This window comes from Musca autumnalis, unplaced genomic scaffold (genome assembly GCF_047663935.1).
Source record: "Musca autumnalis isolate F117 unplaced genomic scaffold, ASM4766393v1 scaffold_1, whole genome shotgun sequence".
Classification (NCBI taxonomy): Eukaryota; Metazoa; Arthropoda; class Insecta; order Diptera; family Muscidae; genus Musca; species Musca autumnalis.
The window spans coordinates 167,888,437-167,914,931 of NW_027411644.1; the positions used below are offsets into that span (position 1 = coordinate 167,888,437).

General features: G+C 34.6%; 1 protein-coding gene across 1 annotated transcript in view; it reads right to left on the minus strand.

Annotated features, from left to right (window-relative positions):
* LOC141388704 (uncharacterized) overlaps window positions 1–26,495 on the minus strand; it is a 534,459-nt gene that overhangs the window by 59,103 nt on the left and 448,861 nt on the right. The window contains exon 8 of the mRNA XM_073958881.1: window positions 10,946–11,175. Coding sequence (XP_073814982.1) covers window positions 10,946–11,175 — 230 coding nt within the window. The remainder of the gene's footprint in view (window positions 1–10,945; window positions 11,176–26,495) is intronic.

Consider the following 26,495-nt stretch of genomic DNA (forward strand, 5'->3'; position numbering starts at 1 on the left):
TCTATAAATAAATTTGCCAAATTATATCGAAATCGGATAAGAATTGGATATAGCTTCCGTATATATTTTCGGCCGAATTGAGGTAATTGATGCACCAAACACGCTGAATGTGTGATGGAATTTGGTCTATAGATAAATGTGCCAAATTATATCGAAATCGGTTCAGATTTGGATATAGCTTCCATATAGGTTTTCGGTCGATTTGGGGTATTTGATGCATCAATCACGCTAAATCTGTCCAATTTGAATGAAATTTGGAATGTGTGAGGGAATTAGGTCTACATATAAATGTGCCAAATTATATCGAGATCGGTTCAGATTTGGATATAGCTCCCATATAGATTTTCGGCTGATTTGGGGTATTTGATGCACCAAACACTCTATATACGAGGGCGGTTCGGAAACTTCTTAGCCAATCAATGAAAGAGAATAGTTAGTTTTTCAAAAATATTTTTATTTTTCAATATAATCTCCTGAAACTTCAATACACTTAGTCCAACGATTTTCTAGCAATTCTATCCCCTGATTAAAATAGTTTTCCTCAAGGTCTTCAAAATAGTGGTTTACAACTGTAATTGCATCTTCATTTGAGGTAAAACGCTTGCCAGCAAGGGAACAAGTAAAAGTCACTGGGAGCTAAATCAGGAGAATAAGGTGGGTGGTCAAGCAACTCGTACTTTAATTCGTTGATTTTAGCCATTGTTAAAACACTCCTGTGCGCTGGTGGGTTGTCTTGATGAAAAATTATTTTTTTGTGTTGTAAGCCAGGACGTTTTTCTCGAATTTGTACATTTAATTGATCCAAAAGGTTGCAATAGTACTCTGAATTTATTGTTTTACCCTTTTGCAGATAGTCAATCAATAAAATACCTTTGAAGTCCCAAAAAACCGTTGCCATAACCTTACCAGCCGATTGAATTGTTTTTGCCTTCTTTGGGGCACTTCCTTCAGCTTTAGTCCATTGTTTGGATTGTTCTTTTGTCTCTGGAGTATAGTGGTGGATCCATGTCTCATCAACAGTTATGAAACGACGCACAGTGCAAAATATGAGCACTTTAGCGGAACTTTACTAATAACTTTTAAAGGAAAAGGTGTAGATTCCTAAAATTTTGCAGAAATGGTTCTTATATTAGTGGACAGTGTGGGACTCAAATTGGGCCACATAGACCCGCGGTTTCTGTAGCGGTCATGTAACGATGGCTGCCGTTTTTATGTTTTACATTCATTTTTCAATCGATTTTGATGCAAATTGGTATATTGAGTTTTCAGCGGATAGAAAACTTATGTACAAAATATTTTCAATATAGGTTCGCGGTTTGGAATAGCCCCACATGCCGCGTTCCCTCATATTAGGTATTTTAAAGGTTAAAGAAAAATTGCAGCCGATTTTGATGCAAATGTAAATTTTAAGATGTTAGCGAATAAAAAACCTCCTCACACAAAAGCTGTCAACATAGGTCCACTTCTGGGTGAAGCCCCACAACCCTACACATCTGTTAAGGAGTATTTGGTCCATTCAGCAGGTCTGCACCATTAATTTTGTTAATAATGTCTTTCAGATCAAGTTCAGGTCTGCACTGCATTACAATTTTTAACGTATTTTGGTATTTGCACCGCAGCATCTAAAAATGTTGCACTATATGTAAATCACCAACATTTAGAGGCAAAATTATGAAAAATTGCGAGAGGTTTCTTAATTTTACAGAAATTATCACTGTTAGAATTAGTGAGTTCATTTCTTCAAAACACAGTCAACAATGGCGTTCATTATCGCGTTTACCTTCCACTTTTGGAAAATGCAACTGAATGAAATTCCCGAAGACTTTTTAGAAAATCTTGAATATCTCCAAAGACCGCGCGATACCGCACCAGTTTTATAGCTTTGCGAACAGAGGAGAATCTAATCTTTCAGATTATATATGTATATCTTAACACGTGAATGTACGTAATTCACTTTTGAAATGACCACGGAAAATAAAAAATTACAATTTTGAAAACTTCAAAAAATCACTTCTTTCCGACTAAAATTGCACGAAAACAATAAGGGTTTTTTGCATTTTTTTAAAGTGTAAAATATCATAATTATTTTGTAAAATATTAAGAAAAATAAATCATGGCATACTGACTTACTATTTGTCCGCGCCACTCCATTTTTTTAATGAATCAAAAATACATTTCTTACAAAAAAAAAAAAAAATATTAAACAAAAGTGCAACTTTAAGTGCATATTTTAGTAGTTTCGTGGAGTAAATCGGCAAATTGAGTATGGACCATTTGCAGTGGAGTACTTAGCTAACGAATTCAATAAAAGTTTAATTAATTTCATTTCTTTGAAAATCCCTCAAAGTTCCACTAAACTTCCCATATTTCGCACTGTGCGACGCTTAAAGTCCATTTTATTTCGCTTAAAACGATCCAAACAAGCATGAGAAATGTTCATTCTTATGCGTTTTTGATCGACTGTTAACAAATGCGGCACCCATCTTGCAGAAAGCTTTTTCATCTGTAGCTCTTTATGCAAAATTAAATGGACTCGATCATTTGAGATGCCCATGATATTAGCAATTTCACGCACTTTTATTCGTCGATCATTTAATACCATATCATGCACTTTGGCTACAATGTCTGTTGTTGTTGTTGCTGTTTTTGGACGTCCACTACGTGGTTCATCTTCAATGCTTGTACGACCACGTTTAAATTCAGCAACCCAATTTTTTACTGTTGCATATGAGAATAGGAGCACTTTCACCTAAGGAGCACTTTCACCTAACACATTCACCATATCATTATGAATTTCTTGTCCCGATAAACCTTTTTTATGTAAATATTTAATGACATCACGCATTTCTAATTTTTCCATTCGAAATCAGTTCAGATTTATATACCTATATCTCCCATATATGTTTTACATATTCACGGTGGTGTAGGGTGTCATATAGTCAGCCCCGTCCGACTTTGATCCTTTCCTTACTGGTTTTCTTCTGTTTTGGTTCATATTTTCTTCATTTTCAAATAATCGTCAAACAAATGTCGAAAAACATTTTTCGGAAAAACATCATATAGGGATACGAACATTAAAAAAAGTCATAACGCTAGTATATATATTCTAAATAAGAACGAGCGAGATTTTCCCATGTCAATGGATTTCGCACGATTCTATTTTTATATTGGACCTACTCTTTTTAGCCGGGTACAAAATGTACATGGAAGATAACAAGACACCACATAAAGTGAAGTTTTTTTCATATTCGAAATATGATTAGCACTATTTCTGAGGAGTTAAAAATGGGCACTCACGACGAGAGATTGAACCACCGATCTTCTGTTACAGGAAAAGTGTGATAATCCAGGGGATATCCCAAAAAGTATATATTCAAAACTAGCTTCAAATATAAATTCAAATACAGTCAATTTATTTCCTGTTTAGAATTTTATAAACTTTTTGTTTTGATTTAGAAACAATAAAAAACCTTCCAAATAATTTAATATTTGTAATCCTTTTGCTGTATATATAATATCAGTTTTTCCTGACTCCATTTTTTCTCCTTTTCCTCAGTAATCTTGATTAGATTTTTCTATGGTTTTTAATTAATACACCCCGAAAAAAGTAATGAACCATTCACACACGTTCTTCACCTGTAGTATAGCTTAAACGGTAAAGTAGATTTCTTCGATGTTCATAGTAACGTCATCATTTGATAAATTATACACGTAGCAATGTAAAAGTGAACGAAAAAGAGAGAGAGAAACAGGAAAAATATTCAACACATCTTCACAAGGAGGTTTTTTGTTGTTGTCTTGTTTATTTCATATTGGTGCTAATTAAGCTGTACATGTCTTGTCCAGAAAAAATCCAAAAACATGGAATTTAGTCCTTTCGACAAAATTCGTTAAATATAACAGTAGAGGACATCGTTATTAGGGAAGGTATAAAAAGTGGAAAATTTAATAAAATGTGATCATATTGAAAGTATTTGGCATTGTTCGCAAAGGGGTAAGGCAGGGAATACTATAGTTTCGATTCTCGCCACAGAATCTCATCAGTTCCCTTGTTTTTTTTTTGTGGATATTCTCCACCGAAGTTATTTTTCAATAACTTCTTCAACAAAAAAACTTGTTATACCCAAACTTCAATCGTCAGCTCGAAGTATAAAGGTAAGCAAAGAAAAAAGTTCAATGAGAATTTTTTTCTTGGCAACCTCACACAACTCCGACGAAAGTGTCTGCGAAAACAATTCAAACCTTTTCCACTAGTATGTGTCGTCGAATTTCGACGAATGCACACAACAAAATTTGGTTGGTCTGTTTTACAGCAAAAACAATACACGTCGTGCCAGTGTCTTCAATTAGAAACATTGTGGCGTTTTTTTGGGATAGCGTTTCCAATTTTGTTTTTTTTTTTTTTTTTTTTTTTTTAAATAGTCTGGCTTAATCCCATTGTTGTTGCTAGAACTCGTTTCCCTGGTTTTTGTCTTCTATCACGCTGCGGTGTCGGAATATGGTCAATTAATACTCGAAAAAATACACACGGTGTAGTCGTGCTTATCAGACATTTTCGTTAGGGCGCCCGCCAGGCATAACAAGCTTGGGCGCGATGCGGAAGCTTATGGCCGAAATTTGTCTCATTCAATATTCTGCAATTAGTGATCACTTACGCCGGAGAACGGAGCCTCGTTGAAACATGGCTGCCTCAATGTAATAAAGATTTAGTTTTCAAATCCATGGTCGACCTCTAGTACCCCATTAAATCAATGACATATTGAACCGGACAAATTAAACAAAAATAAAACAGAAACACTAAAGATTACAACTCTGAAAGTCCCTGTATGTACAACGATTTGACAACAAAAACAAGGACTGGGGAAACTCCGCCTACAGTTGACGGGACAATAGTTTCGGGTGAGGACGGACAACATGTTTCCTGTCTAGAAGCTATCAAGGATGGTCTGAGCCTCAGTCATGGTAGTGTTTCTGATGGGGCCAAGGATAGATAATTAGATGATGATCTTAACACCACAGCCGCTGGAATGACTGTAGTCAATAATACTCTGTCCTCAGCGGAAACACATCACAGCTTGAAGCCAGGACCATCGAAGTACCATCATACCGACCATCGACCGCAGTCGATAAAACTAGCCTTCCAAGGCAGGTCGGAACCCCGAGCAAAACCTTGGTCGAAAGTCACCCTCCACCTCAACACCTCAGCGACTCGGTTGGCTAAGGAGAAGAGGAGGTAACGCAGATATATGAACTACCACAGGAAGTTCATCGGCGGGGAACCGTGGACCATCTTGTTGAGGGAAATAAAATTAATCAGGTTTAATCTTAGGGTGGTGAGCAAGTTTGAAAGAAAAAAACATCCTCACTTACATAAGAGAAATCCAGAATTTAATAGGCTTTCACTCATCCCGATGGCCGAAAAGGCAAAGCTGCGCTTAACGCCAAAATCGACCCCTGTAGCCCCCAAAGGTCAAATTTGGAGCGATGGTGGCTTGAGTTAGCGACCTGCTAAAGATTCACATCTCTTTACTTCAACTTTCTCTCTCTCTCTCTCTCACTCTAAAGGAAGGTTCTGCGCAAACAGAGTCCCCATCAAAGTCGAAGGAGCTAAAGGTAAAGGAGGTGAATCAAAAACAAATAAAATCAAGGACGCAGGGGATTTGTTAGTCATCAGGCAACCATAAAATATTTTGTAGTTGCTGGAGAGTTTGACACTTATCGATATTTCCGAAATATCGACAGTCAAAACTGATCGTGTGTACCCCACTAGTCGTCCCCTCAAAGTGTTGTGGTTGTTTATGTGCGTATTTGTTGTTGTGTCGCCCACGACTACTCCTCTGTCGGCTATCAAGAGATGGAGAGCAGGGAAGACATCAAGCTGACTTGGGCCAAATGTATCTTCCGTATCTTCTCTAACGGGTAGCGCGGCTGGACAAATGACAGGCAGACCAATAGTATCAGATGAACTTCAAGTAGCATTCATCGATAGATTTGAGGGCAATATCCAGCGGCAATCTATGGCTACTAATTGAATAACGTCTGTGTGACGTTGTGTTAGCGGGTGATGGGGAACCTCCCAAATACACGCAGTTCGCGCATCTGTTGCGAATTCATTGTCAAAGATAGGCCTAAAACTTAGTTTATCCAAAATATTACTGTAGACAAACGGGCGGAAAGACCGAATCCAATTTGTCAAAAACGGATTTCGTTCAAGCATATGTGTGGTCATAGAAGTTGAAATTTTGACAATTTACTGGCTGTATCGTCTCCGTAAAAACAAGGTCATGATTGCAATTTCCCAACTTATATATCTCAAAAATGGTATAAACTAGGAAAATATTACGAAAACCACTTTCATAGAGAATTTTCATAGCTATAAGATTTTCTCTAGTCCCATTTCGATAACACTTACCGTTTTTAAGCAAATCGTGAAAACCTAACAAAAAACTGCATATGTGACCTGAACTTCTATATCTCAAACATGGTAAAATCTACATCATAAAGGACAATCTTATAGAGAATTTTCACAGCTACAAAATTTTCTTTAGCCCCATTTCGATAGGACTTTCGATAGCAAAATCGTGAAAACATAAATAAATTTACAAAAGTAAATTTTTAAAAAGCAGTTTCAGAATCCGCAAAAACTTCCCTGGTGTAAGCACCTTCCATTTAAAGTTGGTTCAAGAGCACAGTGTATAGTCTTGATCAAGGTAAGATTCTAAATTGATCGTACGTCCGTCCGTCTGGGGTAATCACTCTAGCATCAAATTTGAAAAGATGCGTCTTTTGTTTGCAGTCAGGACAAGATCGAAGATCGGCGTTTTCGTATAGCTCGATTTCATTTATGTCGACGTTTTCAGGAACATTTTCAGATCCAATTACCTTAAATTAGGCATTTAGGATTCCTATTGATCAGAAAACGTATCTACTAAAAATTGTGGACATATGTAGGTCACCCTCATTTAACGGTACTACCTGATTTCGGTTATTTCGAAGTTTTCAACTAGACTTACAGAACGAAAATGCTGTAATTTGGTATTTAAGTTTCAACGTGCTCTACAAGCATATCCAAAGTTCATGTTTGGTATAGCCCCCATATAACGGTACGACCTGAGTTAACTAAATTCGTAGATTTAATGTACAATATTTATCCGAATTGGCTATAATTTTGAATGTAAGGTTTAAAATAGTCAAAAAATGTCCTTCCCATCACAAATTTTAGTCATTGGGCCACGTTTTTTATAGCCCCGACATAACAATACTGCCCGATTTCAGTTATTTGGAAGTTATTATCTATATTAGGGTTATAACATTTTGCACTTTTTTGCAAATATCAAAAATACCACCACATAGCCGTTTAGAGCATGGAAAACTATTATGAAATACGGCGTCAATTTTTCTCTATCGCGAAAAAAGTTTCCGCACCAAATGCATTGAAGTTCAGTAATGCATTTTTTAATTTTGGCTGTTATGACAACATATTTGCTTTTAATTAAAATTTTTATTTCTTTGTAATCTAATTTAAAATCATTATCAAAGCGTTCTGGAACAATTTGTTCTCAAATCGCGCCATTTCGGAGCATTTTAGGAATTTTCGACACTATTGCAATTTTTGTTTTTTCTTTATAAACTCGCGAATTTTATGTTTATATTTATTGTACCTATTGGACAAGAGAATATGGTGTCATTTGCAACAAATTCGCGAAAGTTACAGACAGTTTTTAATGACTTTGCCTGTGATAATTGTATTTTTGTCTACGAATATTTATTCAAACAAAGCAAATTTAAAATTATAAGTAGAAAAAATATTAAAAGGGTTTAGTAATTACAGTCGGCGCGGAAACTTTTTTCACCGAATCGATCTTAGAAACGCGTTTTCATTATTAGGACACGTGGTACTGGTGTTGTATTTTAGTAAAAAACATATACGATTCTCACAGGCAAAGTCAACAAAGCCTGTAACTTTCGCGACTTCGTTGCAAATGACCCCATATTCTTTTGCCCGGTAGTTACAAAAAATATAAACATAAAATTCACGAGTTTATAAAGAAGAAGCAAAAATTGCAATAGTATCAAGAGTTCCTAATATGCTCCGAAATGGCGCGATTTGAGAACAAATTAGTCCAGAACGCTTTGATAATGATTTTAAATTAGATAAGAAAAAAATAAAAATTTTAATTACCAGTAAATATGTTGTCATAACAGCTAAAATTAAAAAATGCATTACTGAACTACAATGCATTTGGTGCGGAAACTTTTTTCGCGATAGAGAAAAATTGACGCCGTATTTCATAATAGTTTTCCACGCTCTACACGGCTATGTGGTGGTATTTTTTTTGGTTATAGCCCTAATCTACATGTTCGGTCTAAATCTGCTGTAATTAGAAATTTAGAGTTTCAAGTTGTCAATAAACTTATACATTAAAAATTGTGGAAATAAGTCCAAGTGGCTTATAAACCACAGTATGACATCATAGAAGAACAAAACTAAGAAGACACGTGTCCCGGCGTTTCAACTTTCGCGGTTATGGGTCCACAGAGACATGAGGTTTTGATGTCAAAAGGGATCATTTTGTCATGCACATATCCTCTAAACCGCTTGGAATTTGGGATTACTCGTGGAGGCAAAGTTGTAGCTCTCGTCCTAAAGAATAATAATTGTAAACACATAAAATCCATTCGGCCTCATCTTCAAGGTCAAAATCGTCTTCAAGGTCTGCAGATATCAAACTGATCAAAATTTAAGCAAACAACCAACTAGTAAAATATTCCTTATTCTGGTCCACAGATATCAAACCGCCCAAAAATTAAGGATACAGTCAACTACAAAAATGTACCTAAGATTTCAATAAACAACTTTCTAGAACATATAAAGATTCTAGGAATGGTTCATCAAGCTCAAAATTCGATTATTTTAAATCATTCTTTCCTGTTAAGGTCCGTAAATAGCAAACCTTTCAAATTTTCTTGTGTTATGAACACAAACCTTGTGTACAGAACAGGGGAAACATTCAAAATAATTTTACTGTTTGCAAATTTCAGCTTTAAGAATCATTCTTAGAATCGTTTTATGTTCTAGAAAGTTGTTTATTGAAATCATAGGTACATTTTTGTAGTTAACTGTATCCTTAATTTTTGGGTGGTTCGGTATCTGTGGACCAGAATATGAGAAAAAAAGTATAAAAATTTAATGTTTTCGAAAGTTTTTGGCTATTTTCGCATTTAAGAACCGTTCATAGACAATTCGTATGTTCCACAAAGTTGTTTGCTGATATCTTTGCTACATTATTGTTGTTAATTGTTTTCTTGGATTTTAAACGGTTTAGTATCTATGGAGGGGAAACCGAGAAAAGAGGATAAAAATCGCACTTGTTTAGCTATTTTGGCCATTAAGAACCGTTTCTTCAGAGTTCGTATGTTCTAGAAAGTTGTTTATTGAGATCTAAGGAACACTTTACTAGTTGGTTGGTTGCTTCAATTTTGATCGGTTTTATGTTTACAGACTAAAAAAAATATAATGGAAATTGGACCTTGACGATTTGGACCTTGAAGATGAGGTCGAATGAATTTTATGTGTTCACAATTATTACTCTTTAGGACAAGAGCTACAACCTTGCCTCCACGAGTAACCATAAATTCCAAACGGTTCAGAAGATATGTATGTGCCTAACAAAATGATCCCTTTTGACATCAAAGACTCAGGTCTTTGGGGGCCCATAACCGCGCATGTTGAAGTGATAGGGAAAAACGCCGGGACATGTGTCTTTTAATTTTTGGTCTTCTATCACGCTGCGGTGTCAAAATATGGTTAATAATTTTCATGTCGCATAGTGTTATCCATATCAGTTCAGAATATTTCATGGCCCGGTCGAACTTAACTCTTTTTTTATTTAGTTACTTGTAATATGCATCTGCGGTTTGTTCGATGGATAATTAGTGTATCATTTCTCGTCCTTGTGGTCCTTTGTCGTGAAAGCATCGACAGAGATTGTTCGACGAAGATTGATCGATTTGAACCATTGTTTGTACTTGGCGAGAAATTATGGGTCGGCAGAGATTGGCCCACAAACAGGTCATTTGGACCACTGATTGTAACTGTACGTTCTTGCAGCTGGTGTTTGTCATTGCAGTCATTCCTTCCATTTTTTTTTTGTCTGTTTTGTCTGTCTGTGCTATTATTTGATAGGCCGTACCTGTACTTCTATAATAGTACATTTATAGTGTACGAGTGTACGTTTTCGACTTTCACGACTTGTTGACCGGCGACAACTTAAGATAGCTTTATGCGGGCCATCACTGCCCAGGATCTGTCCACTTAAATCGAAGAAGCTTACGATAAGCCCCTTTAGCTGAGAGATACAGCTTAATTTTCTTCCTTTCTTCTATTTTATAATTCATTTGACCAAATACTGTGTATGGCATATATATGTATGTGTTTAACATTATCATTGTGTTTGTTGAAATAAGAACCATGTCCATCCATGTTTAACACAACAAACAAAAAAGTAGTTAAGGTGATTATGTCCTTTACGTATAAAACATGTAATTTAACTGATAAACCCCAACAACGAGAACATGAATGGAGGGAAGGAAGATAAGTTAAAACACATACACACAAAAACAAAAAATTAACACAAATGATTGTGTAAATGTATGTGTTTTATTGATTACAAGTTACGATCATGATACAAGGTATATATATTTTTTTACATAAATACCAATAACAACATCTTTTTTCTCCAATCCCCCTCTCTCGCCCAGCAATCAATACCCAGAGACCTATAAAGCAATTTTAAGGTAAACGAAAAATAAGAAGAAGCTACTAATTGGACCACTAGCAATGGCACAAGTTAGCGATGTTGTGAGAGTATTTTCGTGTATGTGTGTGTGAATCATTTGTGTGTTTTATAAATACAATACCATACAGCTTAACCTAGTTACTTACCGGTCCTTATACTGACTGATTGGTGGCGAATTGAAAACAGGCACATTTGGTTTACCGCTCAGCTGTAAAGTTTTACGTGACTTGCCAAGTTGATTTTCAGCAACACACGAATAATTACCAAAATCTTGTGGATGCACTTTACGTATAATCAGCGTATGACGTGAGCCACGATTCTCCATAATATGACGCTCTGTGGTGTCCAATTGCATGGTGTCCTTAAACCAAATGACCTAGATGTGTAAATTGGATAAACGAATGGATGTAAGCAAGGGGTGAGTGGAGGTTAGTATTCCCCCGGGGGTAAGGTGGCACAGAAAAGGGGCAAGGGTAAGAAATTGAGTAATAACAACCAAAGATTTATTAAAGTTAAAAAAGGACAATAACAAGGATGCAAGGAAAAATATTAAAAAGTATGGGATTTTCGTTTTTATTTTTGACATTTGTTTATGTTGTATGACAGATTTATTTAATCAGTAAAAAGAAATAAGAAATATGTCAGTCAGGATAACACGAACAGCAGCACACACATACAGATGTATGTGTATACAATATGTTATAACCAGACAGCCAAACAACCAGCCAGCCATATAAAAGGAATGCATGACAGATCCCATAATAAGTAACAAACAGCAGATGATGAAATTTTGGGCCAAAAAATGTGGACATTTTTGACGTTGACATTGTCATTGTTGTCGTCATATGTGTACAAATAATAGAAAATAAACAACATATAACAGCAACGACAACAATGCGAAGTGAAAGTTGTTGTAATGATAAAACAACAAAAACATGGGCCCCAAAGTATTTTCATTTCAAGAGGAAGTAATATTGTGTATGTGGGTGTGTGTGAGTGAGAGATATGCCATTGTGGTGAGGTGAAAGAGGAACATGTTAGGGAACAAAACAATATTCCACAAGCAAGCAGCATTAAAATGTGAGGGTTTTGAATCCAAGTCAAGTTTCATGACATAACCGATTTTAAGTGTGTGCCAAGTAAACGATCGTAGGTGAAATGTATGTCCAGGCATGGTAGAGGAATGAACAAACAACATTAGGATTAAACGAATAACCAACAACAGCAGGTGCACAATTTTCAAGTAAGAGAATGGATTTTAGAAAAAAAGAAACAGAGATGAAGATAAGTATACATTCACAAAAACCATCAAAACAAATTGTAACAAGTATCCGCACCAAAGCATTAGAGGCCATATTGTGCCCGGAATATATGGGGTAAGCCAAATAAATAGAAAAATACACAAAGTATAGACAATTGAGGCCACACATTGTAAAGATTCATTGTTGTTGTTGTTTAAACGCCAACATGTATTGTTTCATATGGCATTGTTGATGTTGTTGGTATTATTGTTTGTAGGGATAAATACATATATATGTATGTATTTTAAAAAATACATTGCATTGTTGACGATATGCCATACAAATAGGGATAAGCGTTTGTACAACAAAACACACACACACGCAACGTTTTCATAGTACGAAACAAAAAGATTTACATTGATGGTGTCCGAACGTGTGATTTTTTCGAAACAAAAACGTATGCGAAGAGAAAGTGTAGGCGATTGTGAGTGTTTGTTTGATTTTCAATGGTGTTGATTGTCATATGGAATCGCCGTAAAAGAATGGCAACATGGTTAAAGGCAAAATACATCATCGGCAAAGCCATTTGGCCGTTGTCATCATTATTGTTCACAAACAAGTGAGTGAATGGGTGGTTGAGTGAGTGGAGGGAAGAGTGTGTAAAAGGATAGTGTGTTTGTATATTTATATTGTTTGGAAATGGACATGAACAAGTGAATGAACAAATGAATGAATGAAAGAATACAAGTGTGTTAGTGTATGTTCGACATATATGTTATTTTATGGTACATTATACCGTATATATATTTTGTCATGTGTATAAACAACAGGAATTGTTGCCCCAGCAAAAAAAGAAAAAAATTAACAATTGTTGATGTTGAAGCGGTTGTTTGTTTTCAGGTTTTACGTGACGTTTACCCAGTGAAAAGTGTAACGTAAAAAATGTATTTTGTTGTTGACGTTTGCAGGTTTTTTTCGGTTTTGTGTGAGAGTTTTATTGTTTATTTTCCGTTTGTTTTCCAGAAAATAATTTATCAAACAATAACGGCACACACACACGTGGGGGGAAATACAAAGAACGGAAACGGTTACACAGATAGATGAAAATTCACAAAATTTGTTTTTGTATTAATATTTTTAATTTTTTCACGTATTTTGTTGGCCATTTGTTTTGCATTTTTGGCGTTGTTGTTTTTTTTTAGCAAATTTTTTGTCATAGGGATATCCGTGCATAAAATATGTTGCATTTTGTTATCATTTGTTGCATGTATAGGTGGTAGTATTTTATTTTATTTATTCCAGCACCAACAAAATAACACAACGTCCAAAGAAAAACAATGTAAAACATTTCATTTCCATATATTTCATTGTTTTCATTTGCCACGTATTTTTATAGAAATTGAAGCGTAACGAAGCGTATGTGTTGACATGGCATAAAAGCGTTAAAATTATTAATATCCATAGTTATTTTATTTAACATTTTCATTCCATCGATGTTGTGATAGTTGTTGTAATAGTTTGGTTTTTTATTTCCAATATTTTCCATTGTTCATATTTTGTCGCCAATGATGACGTTGACAGTAGCGTCGAAGAATGACAATGATGATTGGTTGTTTGATTTGATGGCCCAGCCAAGGCACGTAATATGATGCCAATTGGAAAGTAGGGAGAGATAGAAAAAGAAAAAAAAAAACAGAATAGCAAAATGTTCGTTAGTAAAATTACATACATACATATGCACATATTTAAAAATAAATATTTTTTATAAGAGCACTGTAACAGAGGATATTCTTGGTAAACAACTGCATAAAATGTAAATGTTATTAAAATATTGTAACAATATATAGAAACAGTATCTGGTGGCTTAGTCGACAGCGATATACCCTCATCTTATCATTGTAAAAAACTAATACCATGAGTAGTGGACCTTAATTCGACACAAACGATCACTACTTTGTAAATGATGTGGATACATTCGAAGCTTTAACCTACAGAAACATGAACCACCCGAAGAATACTCATATAGAATTTAGTAGGGGCCACATGGAAAATATTTATTTTTAAATATGTGCATATGTACATATTTAAAAATAAATATTTTTATAAGAGCACAGTAATAGGGGATATTCCTAGTAAACAACTGCATAAAATGTAAATGTTATTAAAATATTGTAAAAATATGTAGAAACAGTGTCTGTCGGCTTAGTCGACAGCTCTATACTCTCATTTTATCATTGTAAAAACCTAATACCATGAATAGTGGAACTTAATCCGACACAAAGGATTACTACTTTGTAAATGATGTGGATACCTTCGCTGTTTTCTATCTAAGGTAACATGAACCACCCGAAGAACACTCATTTAGAATTTAGTAGAAGGTCCACATGGAAAACAAGTTGTACAAATGTCTGAAATGATCCAAGACTAGACGTAGGAGATCTCTTTTACAACAAAACCACCACTTCACAGTGGTCCCACTAGTTTGGAAATTTTAAACATAGCTTTATAACCAGCTATAAAGATAGGCAAACAATTTTAGTTGGTGTAGCCACGTTTGGGGTAAACGTACCGCCTGATTAGTGGTATTTTAGACAAATTTTCCAACCGATTTAGTTGTAAATCTTCATTTTGTGTTCTAAGTGAGCAAAATACGTCCTCGCAAAAAAATCAATATAGGTCCACGTTTGGGTGACGTAGGGGATAAAAGATACAAAGCAACGAACCTACCGGCTTTAAAATGGCAAAGTTCAGGACTTATCTTGGTCTTTCTTTCATTTCAACCATGTGCCGCGCGTTCACCCATTAGAACGATCAAGTTTGAGTTGGGCTTCCGGCTAGAAAACCCTAAAAAACATCGCAATATGGAAGAAAGAAAAACAAGAACAACATTAAGTTCTGCCGAGCCGAACTTTTTATACCATCCACCATGAAATATTCTGAACTAAAATGGAATAATTTGTTTCCTGTTAGCAGCAAAAATTTTTCGACCGCGGTAGGTCAAAGAATGTATCTAAATATTTCTTTGATCTGTTGGTACCTTTAGTTCGGTTAAAAATTGTAGCTAAAATTCTCAAAATACCGAAAATCGGGAATATAGTTATATGGGGGCTATTCCTAAACATGGACCCATGTATATTGATTTTTTGTGGAGAAGTTTCGGGACCACTGAGTACTTCAAATGTCAAATTACAGCTAGTTCGTCCAAAAACCTTAAATCGGAAGGTACCTTTATATGGGGGCTATAGCAAAAAGTGGTCCTATCTCGGTAATTTCTTGTGGAAATTTTTTTTTGTCATTCGGTCAGAAAATTTAGCTACCCAGCAAAAATCCTCATTATAAAACTCCCTACTAACTTATTATTTTAACAAAACTCCCTACTAACCCTTTATTTTAACAAGAGCATGTTGCATGAAATAAGTAGTTTTCCTTTGGTCACATAAATAAGTAGTTAAATAAGTAGTCACGACTTTTGGTAAGTACTTATTTAACTACTATATTTAGCGCGACATGTCCTTATTAAAATAATGGGTATGTAGGGGGTTTTGCAATGAGTATTTTTGCTGGAGAAAAGCCTCAAAATACCTTAAATCGGGAGTTACCGTTATAGGGAAGCTATACTCTAACACGGACCTATCTTGGTAAGTTATAGTTAGACAGTGGAATTTTATGCAACCCCTATTTTTGGTCCGATTCATGTCAAATTTTGGGACTGGACATATTTTAGGCTTCTGACTAAATTGCAATCTAAACATATGACATATGCAAAATTAAGCAAAATGCATAAATGTATACATTTTGCATATTTTCTCATGCAACAAATATTTAAATAATTGTCACAAAAATGTTTGTGTGTACAATTTTTCTGTTTTAAAATTTTCTTCAGACAAGTCAATTAAATACAGAAATGTATAACAACATCCACAACCTTCAAAATATCGAAAATCGAGAGGTACCGTTCTATGGGGGCTATATGAAGACACGGACCTATACCGACAAATTTCAGTTCGAAAATTGTATACCCCAAAGAAGACTAAATACCAAATTTCAGGAATTTCGGTGGGATGTTGAGGCCACAACCTTCAAAATACCGAAAATCGGGAGGTATCGTTCTCTAAGGGGTATATGAAGACGTGGACCTATACCCACAATTTTCAGGTCGAAAGTTTTATACCCACACTGAATACTAAATACCAAATTTCAGTCATTTCCCGCAAATCGGGAGGTACCGTTCTATAGGGGATATATGAAGGCGAGGGCCTATACCGACAAAATTCTGGAGAAATGTTTTATATCCCTAACGAAGACTAAGTATCAAATTTCAGCCATTTCGCTGTGATAATAAAGCTAAAACCTTAATAAAACCGCAAATCGGGTGGTACCGTTCTATGGGGGCTATATCAAAACGTGGACCGATAGCCCATTTGCAATACCAGACATCCTAGGAGTAATAGAAACATCTAAAGAAATTACAAAGCTCTATCTTAAAAATTGCGAGCTGTATCTTGATTTCAACGGACGGACGGATAGACGGACATGGTTATAGGGTCTCCGATGAATATTTCGATTTGTTACAAACGGAATGACAAATTTAATTATACCCTCCATATTATGGTGGAGGGTATAATTAAAATTCAGAAATTGGAAAAAAAAGATGAATCATTCAATACTGTGACTTCTTTTGAGTTTCTGGTTATTCTTTTAAAATGTCCCTTATGTTAGCGGATACAGTCGTATAAGAATACAATATTGACTATTTTCCCACAGAAGTTGTTTGCCCATTCCGACCTCTGAATATTATCTGACCATCACCAAAATCAATAGGTTTGTTCCTCTGCGGGATACTCAACAACAATAAAAATTTCGTAACGATTCGTTCTAAATGAGACCTCGTGATTACAAGGGTTAGATGGACAGACGGACGAGCGGATGGATGACACATATAGCCAGATCGACTCAGTACGTCGAGACATCAATATTGATATATAGACCAACCTTTACTACCACCATTATTTCGATGTGTTACAAATATTGTAGCCAAGACCATTTTCTAATACCCTCCCGGCATAGCCGTGTAGAGTATACATAATAGCCTTATTATACAATCATTCCATTGAAAAAATACATATAACCTTCTTATACCTTCAATTCCATGGAAATGAATATAAAAATACTCAAATTTAATACAAATTAATTGATGGTACTTTATCCGACCAAATATTCCATCATAATTGCTGACATTATGTCATTGGTTGGCATAACAACCCCAGCTGAAACGAAATGTACTTATTTATTCAAATAGATTTGCTTTTCAAGGGTCATTGACGCCACTCTACTTTGTTGCTGTCGCACAGGAAAGAGAAGGTGTAAAATTACTATGCAACCAGGAATTTATTGAAATTATTAATTCCCCCAGAGAAGTGGTATTGTGTACTTGCCAACCACAGACACATTGCTACCTTGCTAACAGTTCAATATACCCAAGCCTAGTGCGGTCTCATCAACCCTACCTCAACTCATAGATACAAACATTCCTACATTCATATGTATAATAATAATTGTTGGAAAAATTCTAATGATATTCTGTCTGTTATACTTGAGATTTATTTTAATATGAAATATAAATCGCAAACTCAAACACTCACACAAAACTTCAATGGATGTTTGCCTTGATGGATATGTAATGACAGTTCTCATAAATATTGGGTATGGATAACAAACCACATAGGAACGAACGTAGTAAGCTGATGTTTTAATTAATGCAAGAATTTATTAATCTCACTGCCGGCGCTGCTGCTGCTAATGCTGGATATGACGATGAGTGTTTGGTTCATTATTAATTTCATTTGATTATAAATCCATCATCAAATGTTCAAGTGGCTTTAGATTGAGTGGTGTTATACCATGTAGATCCTTGAAAACGCACACATACATACATATACATACACGCAGTGAAATTTTAAACATAACGTTCATGTATCCTTGGGTATCCTTGGCTTGATTAAGGAAGCTTAAGAAGTGCTAAGCCTGTAGCATTCATGCTTGGATTTATGCATCATAGATCGTATACCTGTTAATGTCTAAGTCATTCATTATTGCATTATTTTCAATTGATTTAGAGTGCAAATGCCAACACATACTTTATGATGCCCATTACAAATTGGACGAACATAAATTTATACATGGAGAGAAAAATGGTTTAACTCAAATTTTTGAGATGTAATATTTTCCCAGAAATAAACCTTAGTTTGAAAGTTACTACTACTACTTTCAATCGTTTCTCCTCCTCTAAATTTTCATCCATTTTCACGCCTTGAGGTTACCACAACGGAACTTTCGGTCTAAAATCTAGATTAGCGTTGCATAGTCGGATGACTATCAAAAAACATAATGCATTTAAAGTTGCTGCATGTGAACTTTTAATCTCTTTATTATTAACACAAAATTTTAGCCGTGTAAAAAATAATCTAAGTTAAATAAATAAATAAATTTATTCATAATCATTCATTAGCTTGTGGATGATAACTTAAAACCTACAATGATTTATATCTCTATTAATATTATTATGATCAATCCAACACATACTTTTAACTGACAATGGTCTCTTATCATGTCTTGATTGGTTGCATGAATCATTAATTAATATTTACCAGAATTTTTAAATTTCTTTTCCCCACAATTCACAGTTGAATGAATTCTTTAATTAACCAGAAATGTTCATCGCACATCATGTTGTGTATATTTGCAATTGCATGTATGTACGTGTGTGCGTATATGAATGTTTGTTTATATATGGCGGCGGTAAAAGAGAATTTATTATTGGTCATTCTTAATGAATAGCGAATATCGGATAAAACCGCCATAACAATAATGATGCTTAACTTTCATCAATATCAAATTGTTGATTTGTCAGAAAGTTGTAATTGTCATCAATTATACCCAAACAAATATAAAAGATCGTAAACGGCGTTCCTCTCAGAATTATGTTAAGAAAGCTAATTTTTTAACCCTAGTGGACCATAGTCGGTTCAAAGATGGAATAACACTATGCAATACTGAAAATGCAAATAACTTCTAGTAAAAAACCCTTAGTAGGGTTTTGTGCTATCAGATCCAGTTCGGATTTTATCGCCTCATCTAAACCGTACTAAAACTACAGTTTTTTTGCATTTATCGCATCTTTATCTCAGAAACGATTAGGAATTTAATTAAATTATAGGCCTAAGGAGAATTACTTTGAAAAATTGATATCTAGCGATGTCCTACACACACATCAACCGCTATGCGACGATCGTTTCGTTAACTGGTTAGGTTAAAATCCTCAGGCATATTAGATGTTGTTGTTGCTAGACAATTTTCGCCATTTGGAGCTCCTACTTATACATCCAATATTGCAAATTTGCATTTGTGAATTTCAAATTGAAGCTTTTTTATTTCCAAAGACGACTCATTTGTCCCCTTCTATTCTAGTAATCAATTTTTCAATATTACATCATATTACAGCCGATAGCTTTTTTCCATCGTAGACTGTTGTATGTTTTTCACATCGAAAGATTTAAGTTAATTGTGGTTCAGAACCCTAAGACATCAGCAACATTGTCTGTTAGTTGGCGACGACCTGCTGTCTTTGGCAATATTGTAGCCCTAACCTAGTATAACCTATCTTTTGAACAGACTACATTAGAAAAATTCCATGTAGGACATCAAAATTGATAAAATATAAAATTGCAAAAATTCTGGTCAGAATCAGCTAAACTACTGAAAGTTGAAACAAGTAACCTTTAGAAGAAATAGTGCGAAATGTATTCAAATTATGGAATTCGATATTTTATAAAATTTGAGGCAATACATGGAGTTTTTCGAGTTCATTATTTCTCTAAATATTTTGTTTTTGACCTTATCTACAAATTTGCTTCAGAGGTCATATGAAGATTCATATAGGTTTCAGAGATATATAGCCCAGAATTGTTTTAAAAAGTCATTATTTAACCATGTATAGATGGGGCCATAAAATCCAAGCTGGATCTGACACAACAAAACCCAACTAGGGTTTTTGTCATTTGGGTCTGTACATTCAAAAAATCCTCATTTCATATTGTTTGCACAAGATTACTTTAAAAATGTTTCACATTGTAATATTTTAGTGAGGAATTTAATGAAGTAATTAAAAAAGCACTCACCATTTGTTGCGAACAACGGACTTATGAAAATCGAAAGTTAAATGGAATTTGACGCAAGGTTATCCAGGGATACAATTTCGAAACGAAAATTCTTTTAATTAGAACTGGATTATCTTAATAAGCAACTTGTCGCACCGAAAAAGTAAATTCAATGTTTTAAAACATCATTATCAGACAACGATATGTACGAGTATAACAGCACATTCCAATATAGTGAGAGATTAACTCAAATTTGTTCATTACAGAAGCATAGCTGAATCCTATAGGACGGGTTGAAAGTTTGCACATAACTATGAGGAGAGTGCCGTAGTAAATTATAGATTAATTTATGGACGGATGAGGCCATTGTTTGGCTTCCATGAAAAAAGTCGGTGTCTCGGCTATGATATTAAAATTAACCTAGGATATTTTATGCCAACTGCCGGAATGTAATGAAGTTGATAGACCTCGCGGCAGCAAGCAATATAGCTGATATGCACAATGGATGATGATACCAGATCAAGTCTAAACAAATAAGAACGGTCGAACTATTTAAACACCTCCCCCCACGATTTGCTCTACAGGAAAATTACATTGCATGAAATTTGTCATTGATTTTGAACCGACGCACATTGGGACAAGATTCCAAAAAACGGAGATTAATTCAGGGAAGCATTTAAGTGATCTAATGTTAATATTTTTCGAATGTTTACACCTCAATCAATATAACGGAACACAGTTTTGGAGCAAATTGAGGGATTGGAGAGGTATATTCGAAGCCCTCATAAATGGGTACCATAAAAACTATGAGGTGTTTTTACGGTTTTGCCTACATTTCTTATTTGATGAATCTAAAATCTTCTAATATGATAAATTATTGGTTAAGCTAAAATTTGGCAAAAAGTTATTAAGTTAGGTCAATATTTTAGTGTAGCTCCCATACAAGTATCTCCCGATTTTATGTATTTCGAGGGTCTTGACCACATTTTTTAGTACATTTATCTGTAAATTAGGATTTATAGTTCTGAATGCCTAAGAATTCATAGTGTGAAAATTTGTCAATATAGGTCAATGTTTTGGTATAGGCCCCATATAGAGGTACAGTCAAATTTGGGGGTTTTCGAATATTTTATGTATATATTGCAACTAAACTAGCTCAAATTGTGAATTGTGGATTATGAAGGGATTGAACATATTTCTATCAAACATCATCTCAATATATTCTCCTTTTGGAGTAACCTCAATATAAAATATTCCGCTACTGTTTTAGATCTAAATAATTTTCAAAAATAGGGAAAAATGGATACATTTTAAATTAATTTTTAATATGCTTCTAAACTTCTTTTGCTATAAATATATTTTTCTAAGACTCAGATTTCTAACTAAAGTTGACGATTCCATTCTAAAAGGGCACTTTTGATGCGTAAAAAAATATTACTCTTTATACACCAATTTTATTTTTTATGGTGCTCTTTAAATTATTAAAAATTCTTTAGCTTTGTCGCAGTGTAACTGTAGAAGTAAACAATATATGATCTTGAAATGTTGGTTAAAGACTTAGAATTTTGTACCATATTACCATGTAACGACAGTTATACCAAAAACCGAATTTACTTTTTTTATTTAATCTCCATTTTTTGCGATTTCACCCCTTGTGCATCGTCATCATTTCATATAAATCATTATATATAGTAACTATAACATAATGTGGTGCCCACATTGTCTTATGTAGGGTGACCACAGACATTAAACCAAAATACGGCATACTGTACAACAATAACGGGGAAATTGAAGACAAAAACCCCAAAATGCAAAAATTTGACCCACAGCTATTTCCACAATTTTTGACATAACTCAGAATGCGCAAGCATGACGCAAGTTTTGTTTGCGCAATATCAAAGACAGCAATCAAGAGAGAAATACAAAAAAAAAAATTCTCACGACCTTCTCGACACTCTTTTTTGTTATACTCCAATACATTTCAAAATTATGCAAAATCTGGACACATTTTGACGAATTTTTTAAACACATTTCTACAAAACTTTTTTAGTAAATTTTTTTCCTAAAATATTAAGAATTTCCTCTGTTTGAAATACCCATTTTGAAAATCCCAAGTTTATGTAGCTAAAACTACGTTATGGAGATTTAAAAGCAGCAAAATTTAATACTTTTCACCTGTATCTTAAATTTTAAAAAAATGTGTTCAACTTTAACACTGTACTACACGGAAAGTAAACAACATACGACTTCGCTATTTTGGCCAGTGAGGTAGAATTTTGTACTCGTTAACCCTGTCAAGACAGATTATCAAAAATTTGTGTTTCATTTTTTCAATTAAGACCCGTTTTTTTTCAATCTTGCCCCAACGTGCGACGTATGACTTCATTTCAGACATTCACTCTAGCGTACGAACGGATTGAAGTAGGTGGATGGAATTTTAGTAAAATCTAGTGTATGTACCTAGGACTTTTGGTATTGAAAACGGGCTATGTAGGTCCACGTTTTGGTATAGCCCCCATACAAAGTGAATTGTGACGGGTCGTCGTTTTAATGAATTTTTAAGGTATTTGTCCTATTTGATCACCGAATTGTTTGTAATTTGGTATTTTGTGTTTCTAGAGGCTATGAAACATTTCTACCAAAAAAATTTTTTATAGGTCCACGTTTTGGCATAGCCCCCATATAACGCCTCATATAGTATACGTCACTTTAAGATATTTGACCACTGAATCGGTTGTAATTTGGTATTTTATGTTTTCAGAGGCTAAGAAACATTTCTACCAAAATATGTTTATATTGGTCCATAAGACGCGATCTCTCGATTTTCGGTATTTTTAGGGTTTTGCTGTATTATCCTACCAAAATGGCTGAAATTTGGTATTTAGTCTTGTGTGGCACTTCAAAACTCTCTACCAGAAATTGTCGGCATCGGTTCACGTTTTGATATAGCCGCCTTCAAAACACCGAAACTTTCCGCCAAAAATTTATTGGTATCGGTCCACGTTTTGATCTACCCCCCATAGAAAGTACATCCCAATTATCGGTATTTTGAAGGTTTTAGACCCATTATCACACCGAAATGGCTTAAATTTGGTATGAATTCTTGTGCGGGGCTACAAAACTCTCTACCAGAAATTGTCGGTATCGGTTCACGTTTAAATATAGCCCCAATAGAACGGAACAACCCAATTTTAGATATTTTGAAAGTTTTAGCCTCATTATAACACCGAAATGGCTGAAATTTGGTATTAAGTCTTGCGTGGGACTACAAAACTCTCTACCAGAAATTTGTCGGTATAGGCCCAACGAAATTACTGACATTTGGTAGTTAGGCTTCGTTGGGGGTAGAAAACTTTCCACCTTCCATCAATATCCTATCGAAACGGCTGAAATTTAATAATCCGAAAATTTTTCGGTATTGTCCTATGTCTTTATATAGCCCCCATAGAACAGTCCCTTCCAATTTTCGGTATTTGTAATAACTGGCTAACTATTGGTACAGGTCAACGTTTTATACAGCCTCCATAGAACGGTGATCCCGATGTTCATTAACTATCCAAATCCAGAATATCCAGGTTTAGGTATAGACGGTATTGCCCAATTTTATGTATTTCGCTCAATTCGGAAAATCGTAAATATTGGTCTATGTTTTGGAAAGAACAACGACGACGCTTCCATATGAACTGTTTTGAAGGGAGTATTATCAATTCGGATATATGTACTACTCCTGCAATAAAATGAAGTGTTTAGTAGTTTCATAAACGAAATTAAACTAATTGTCTCTATCCCGAACTTAATGCCGTTCTCACTTGTTTATGCATAGGAAAGCCGATTGTGTTATTTGTCGAAGAAAAAACGTTCACAAATTACAGAGTTTGAGGTGGGTCTACGGCAATGTTGTAGATTAGACATACGCAAAGTATTTCGGCAACACACACACATACAAAACGAACGTTTTAGCTTACTTGGGTACTAAGTCACTAACCATTGCAGGGATGAAAAATTTAATACAATAGTACTTTTTTCAGTACCATTTCAATACAAAAAGTACCGAAGTACCCCCTCGACCATTTCACATACTCTAGTCTAACACGTTGACAACATTTTATGTAAAACTAAAAATAAAAAATTTACATTTTGCTTCCAAGATTAAATTTTTTAATATGCAAATTGCTAGAAATTTTAAAAGTCTGGGTGTATGTACCTTCTTATTTGGAGTATACCAAAATATGAACCTGTATTGATCATTTACTTCGTGGAGCTTTCCACCCATCGAGAATCCGAAATACCATGTTGCCGTCACCACGGTAGACTAATTATTTATCGATATCGTAGTACCTTCCAGGCTGAGAACCGGCAATACCTCATCTATGGGGGCTATATTATTGCTGGCAAACTATCGATCATTCGTTAAGCTTTGTTTACCTATGGGTGCTATATTAGAACGTGGACCTGCACTGACAAATTTCAGGGGGAGAGTTTTGTGGGCTTCAAAAATGGTGGCAGGATGTGGCTCAAACTTTCAAAATAACGAAAATCGAAAGCCCAATACCAAACATCCTACTCCTAGAAAACTTCTGTACCAAATTAAAAAGCTCTATCTTAATAGAGGGTACAAAAGTACGATTTTGCAACAGATTTCGTAGAAAAAATCCTTCGTTGTTTTCAATGAAAAAAAAAAAAATACCATTTTAGTACTTTTTGAAATTTTTAATTTTCCATCCATGACAGATTTTCGTAATTGGCCACTTTTTCCACACATTCGCATGTTGGTCTGCCCCCTGCCACCATAGTGCTGTACTATTTTAAAACTATTTTAAAACACGGTTAACCGACATGAAAACTGTGTTTACGGTTAACAGATAATGGATTTTTTTGGCCGAACCCGTTTATAAAATATTTTATTCATCTGCACTTAAAGATTCCTTTAGGTCCTATTACTTTGAAGGAACATCGGAGGGAGACTCTGCCCATAGTAAGTGACGACGTGTACTCGCTGTCAATCAAAACAAAGTTGGCTGAACTCATAACAAGACCACATAAATTCAAATGCTTACAATCAGTATCCACCACATCTTACAGATTTCAAATACGCAGTTACCCTAAAGCATTACATTTCCAATCTAGAAATGAGTTTCAAATGGTATTCATTTCAATTTTTCCCCAAAAGCAACGCACAATAATCCATGCAGCTATTGCATCTATCCCCAATCTCATTACACAAATCCATAACTGACAAAAAACCAAAACGAAACGAAACAAACAACAAAAAAACTCTTAACATTTAAACATTGTTTAAATGTAGTGACTGACCTACATACAATGATGACTTTTTCCACAACTACAAAAACTGGTTGGTGTTGTTGTAATCATTATTTTGTTGGTGTTGTTGTTGTTGTTGCTTTCAAGCTTTTATTCATTATTATGCAAAATAAATTAAATAAAATGGTGAAAAAAACTTTGTTTGAAACAATGAAAAGTGTTAAATTGTATACATTTTGCAATGAATGGTAAATGATGAAAAAATGAATTGAAGGAAAATAAAATAAAATGCAAATGTAAATGTGCAAATTGCATGCGGAAGTATAATTCAGCCGGAAACCGCCTACGCTCGTTACAATCAAAATGAATGGATGGATGAAATGAATTTTATCGTAATAACGAGCGACAGAGAAAAAAACAACTCCGAAACAAAAGATAAACCTCTTTAGTGCAACGTTTTTTTTCTACTCATTGAATGTCCTTCCATGTACAGATAGCTGTTGTACTTTTGTGAAATGTATGCATGTATGAAAGTGCAAAAAAGTTGCATCATTATAAAACTGGGTAAGTTAAACATTATAAGTGTAATTGGTTAAAGCAAACAAAACTGTGGCAAAGTAAAATGATAATGCCGATTTTATGTTTTTTAGCAATAATTAAAACAATTTTAGTTGGAAATGAGTGCCCTTTTTAAGTTATGATATTTAGCTGAAATTGGAACAATAACTCTTGCGTTAGCTCCATTAAACTGGGCAACAAATTTGAGATAGACAATTCTAATTATGCAAATATTGTTAACACCATAGAAAATGGTATTGACAATTAACAATAAATTATAATTGATAGCATGACTAAATACATGTTGCCACAGAAAACAGTTTTTGTTTTGTTCCATTGTAACGCTTTTATAAATTGCTCGCTTAAATGTTTACCCAACGAAAGAGTGTAGAAAATCCTCATCAATGCTTTGAATACTCGTGCTCTTCTCTCTGCAAGTATGATGAACACAAGAAAATCGGCTAGAATTGTTTGCAATA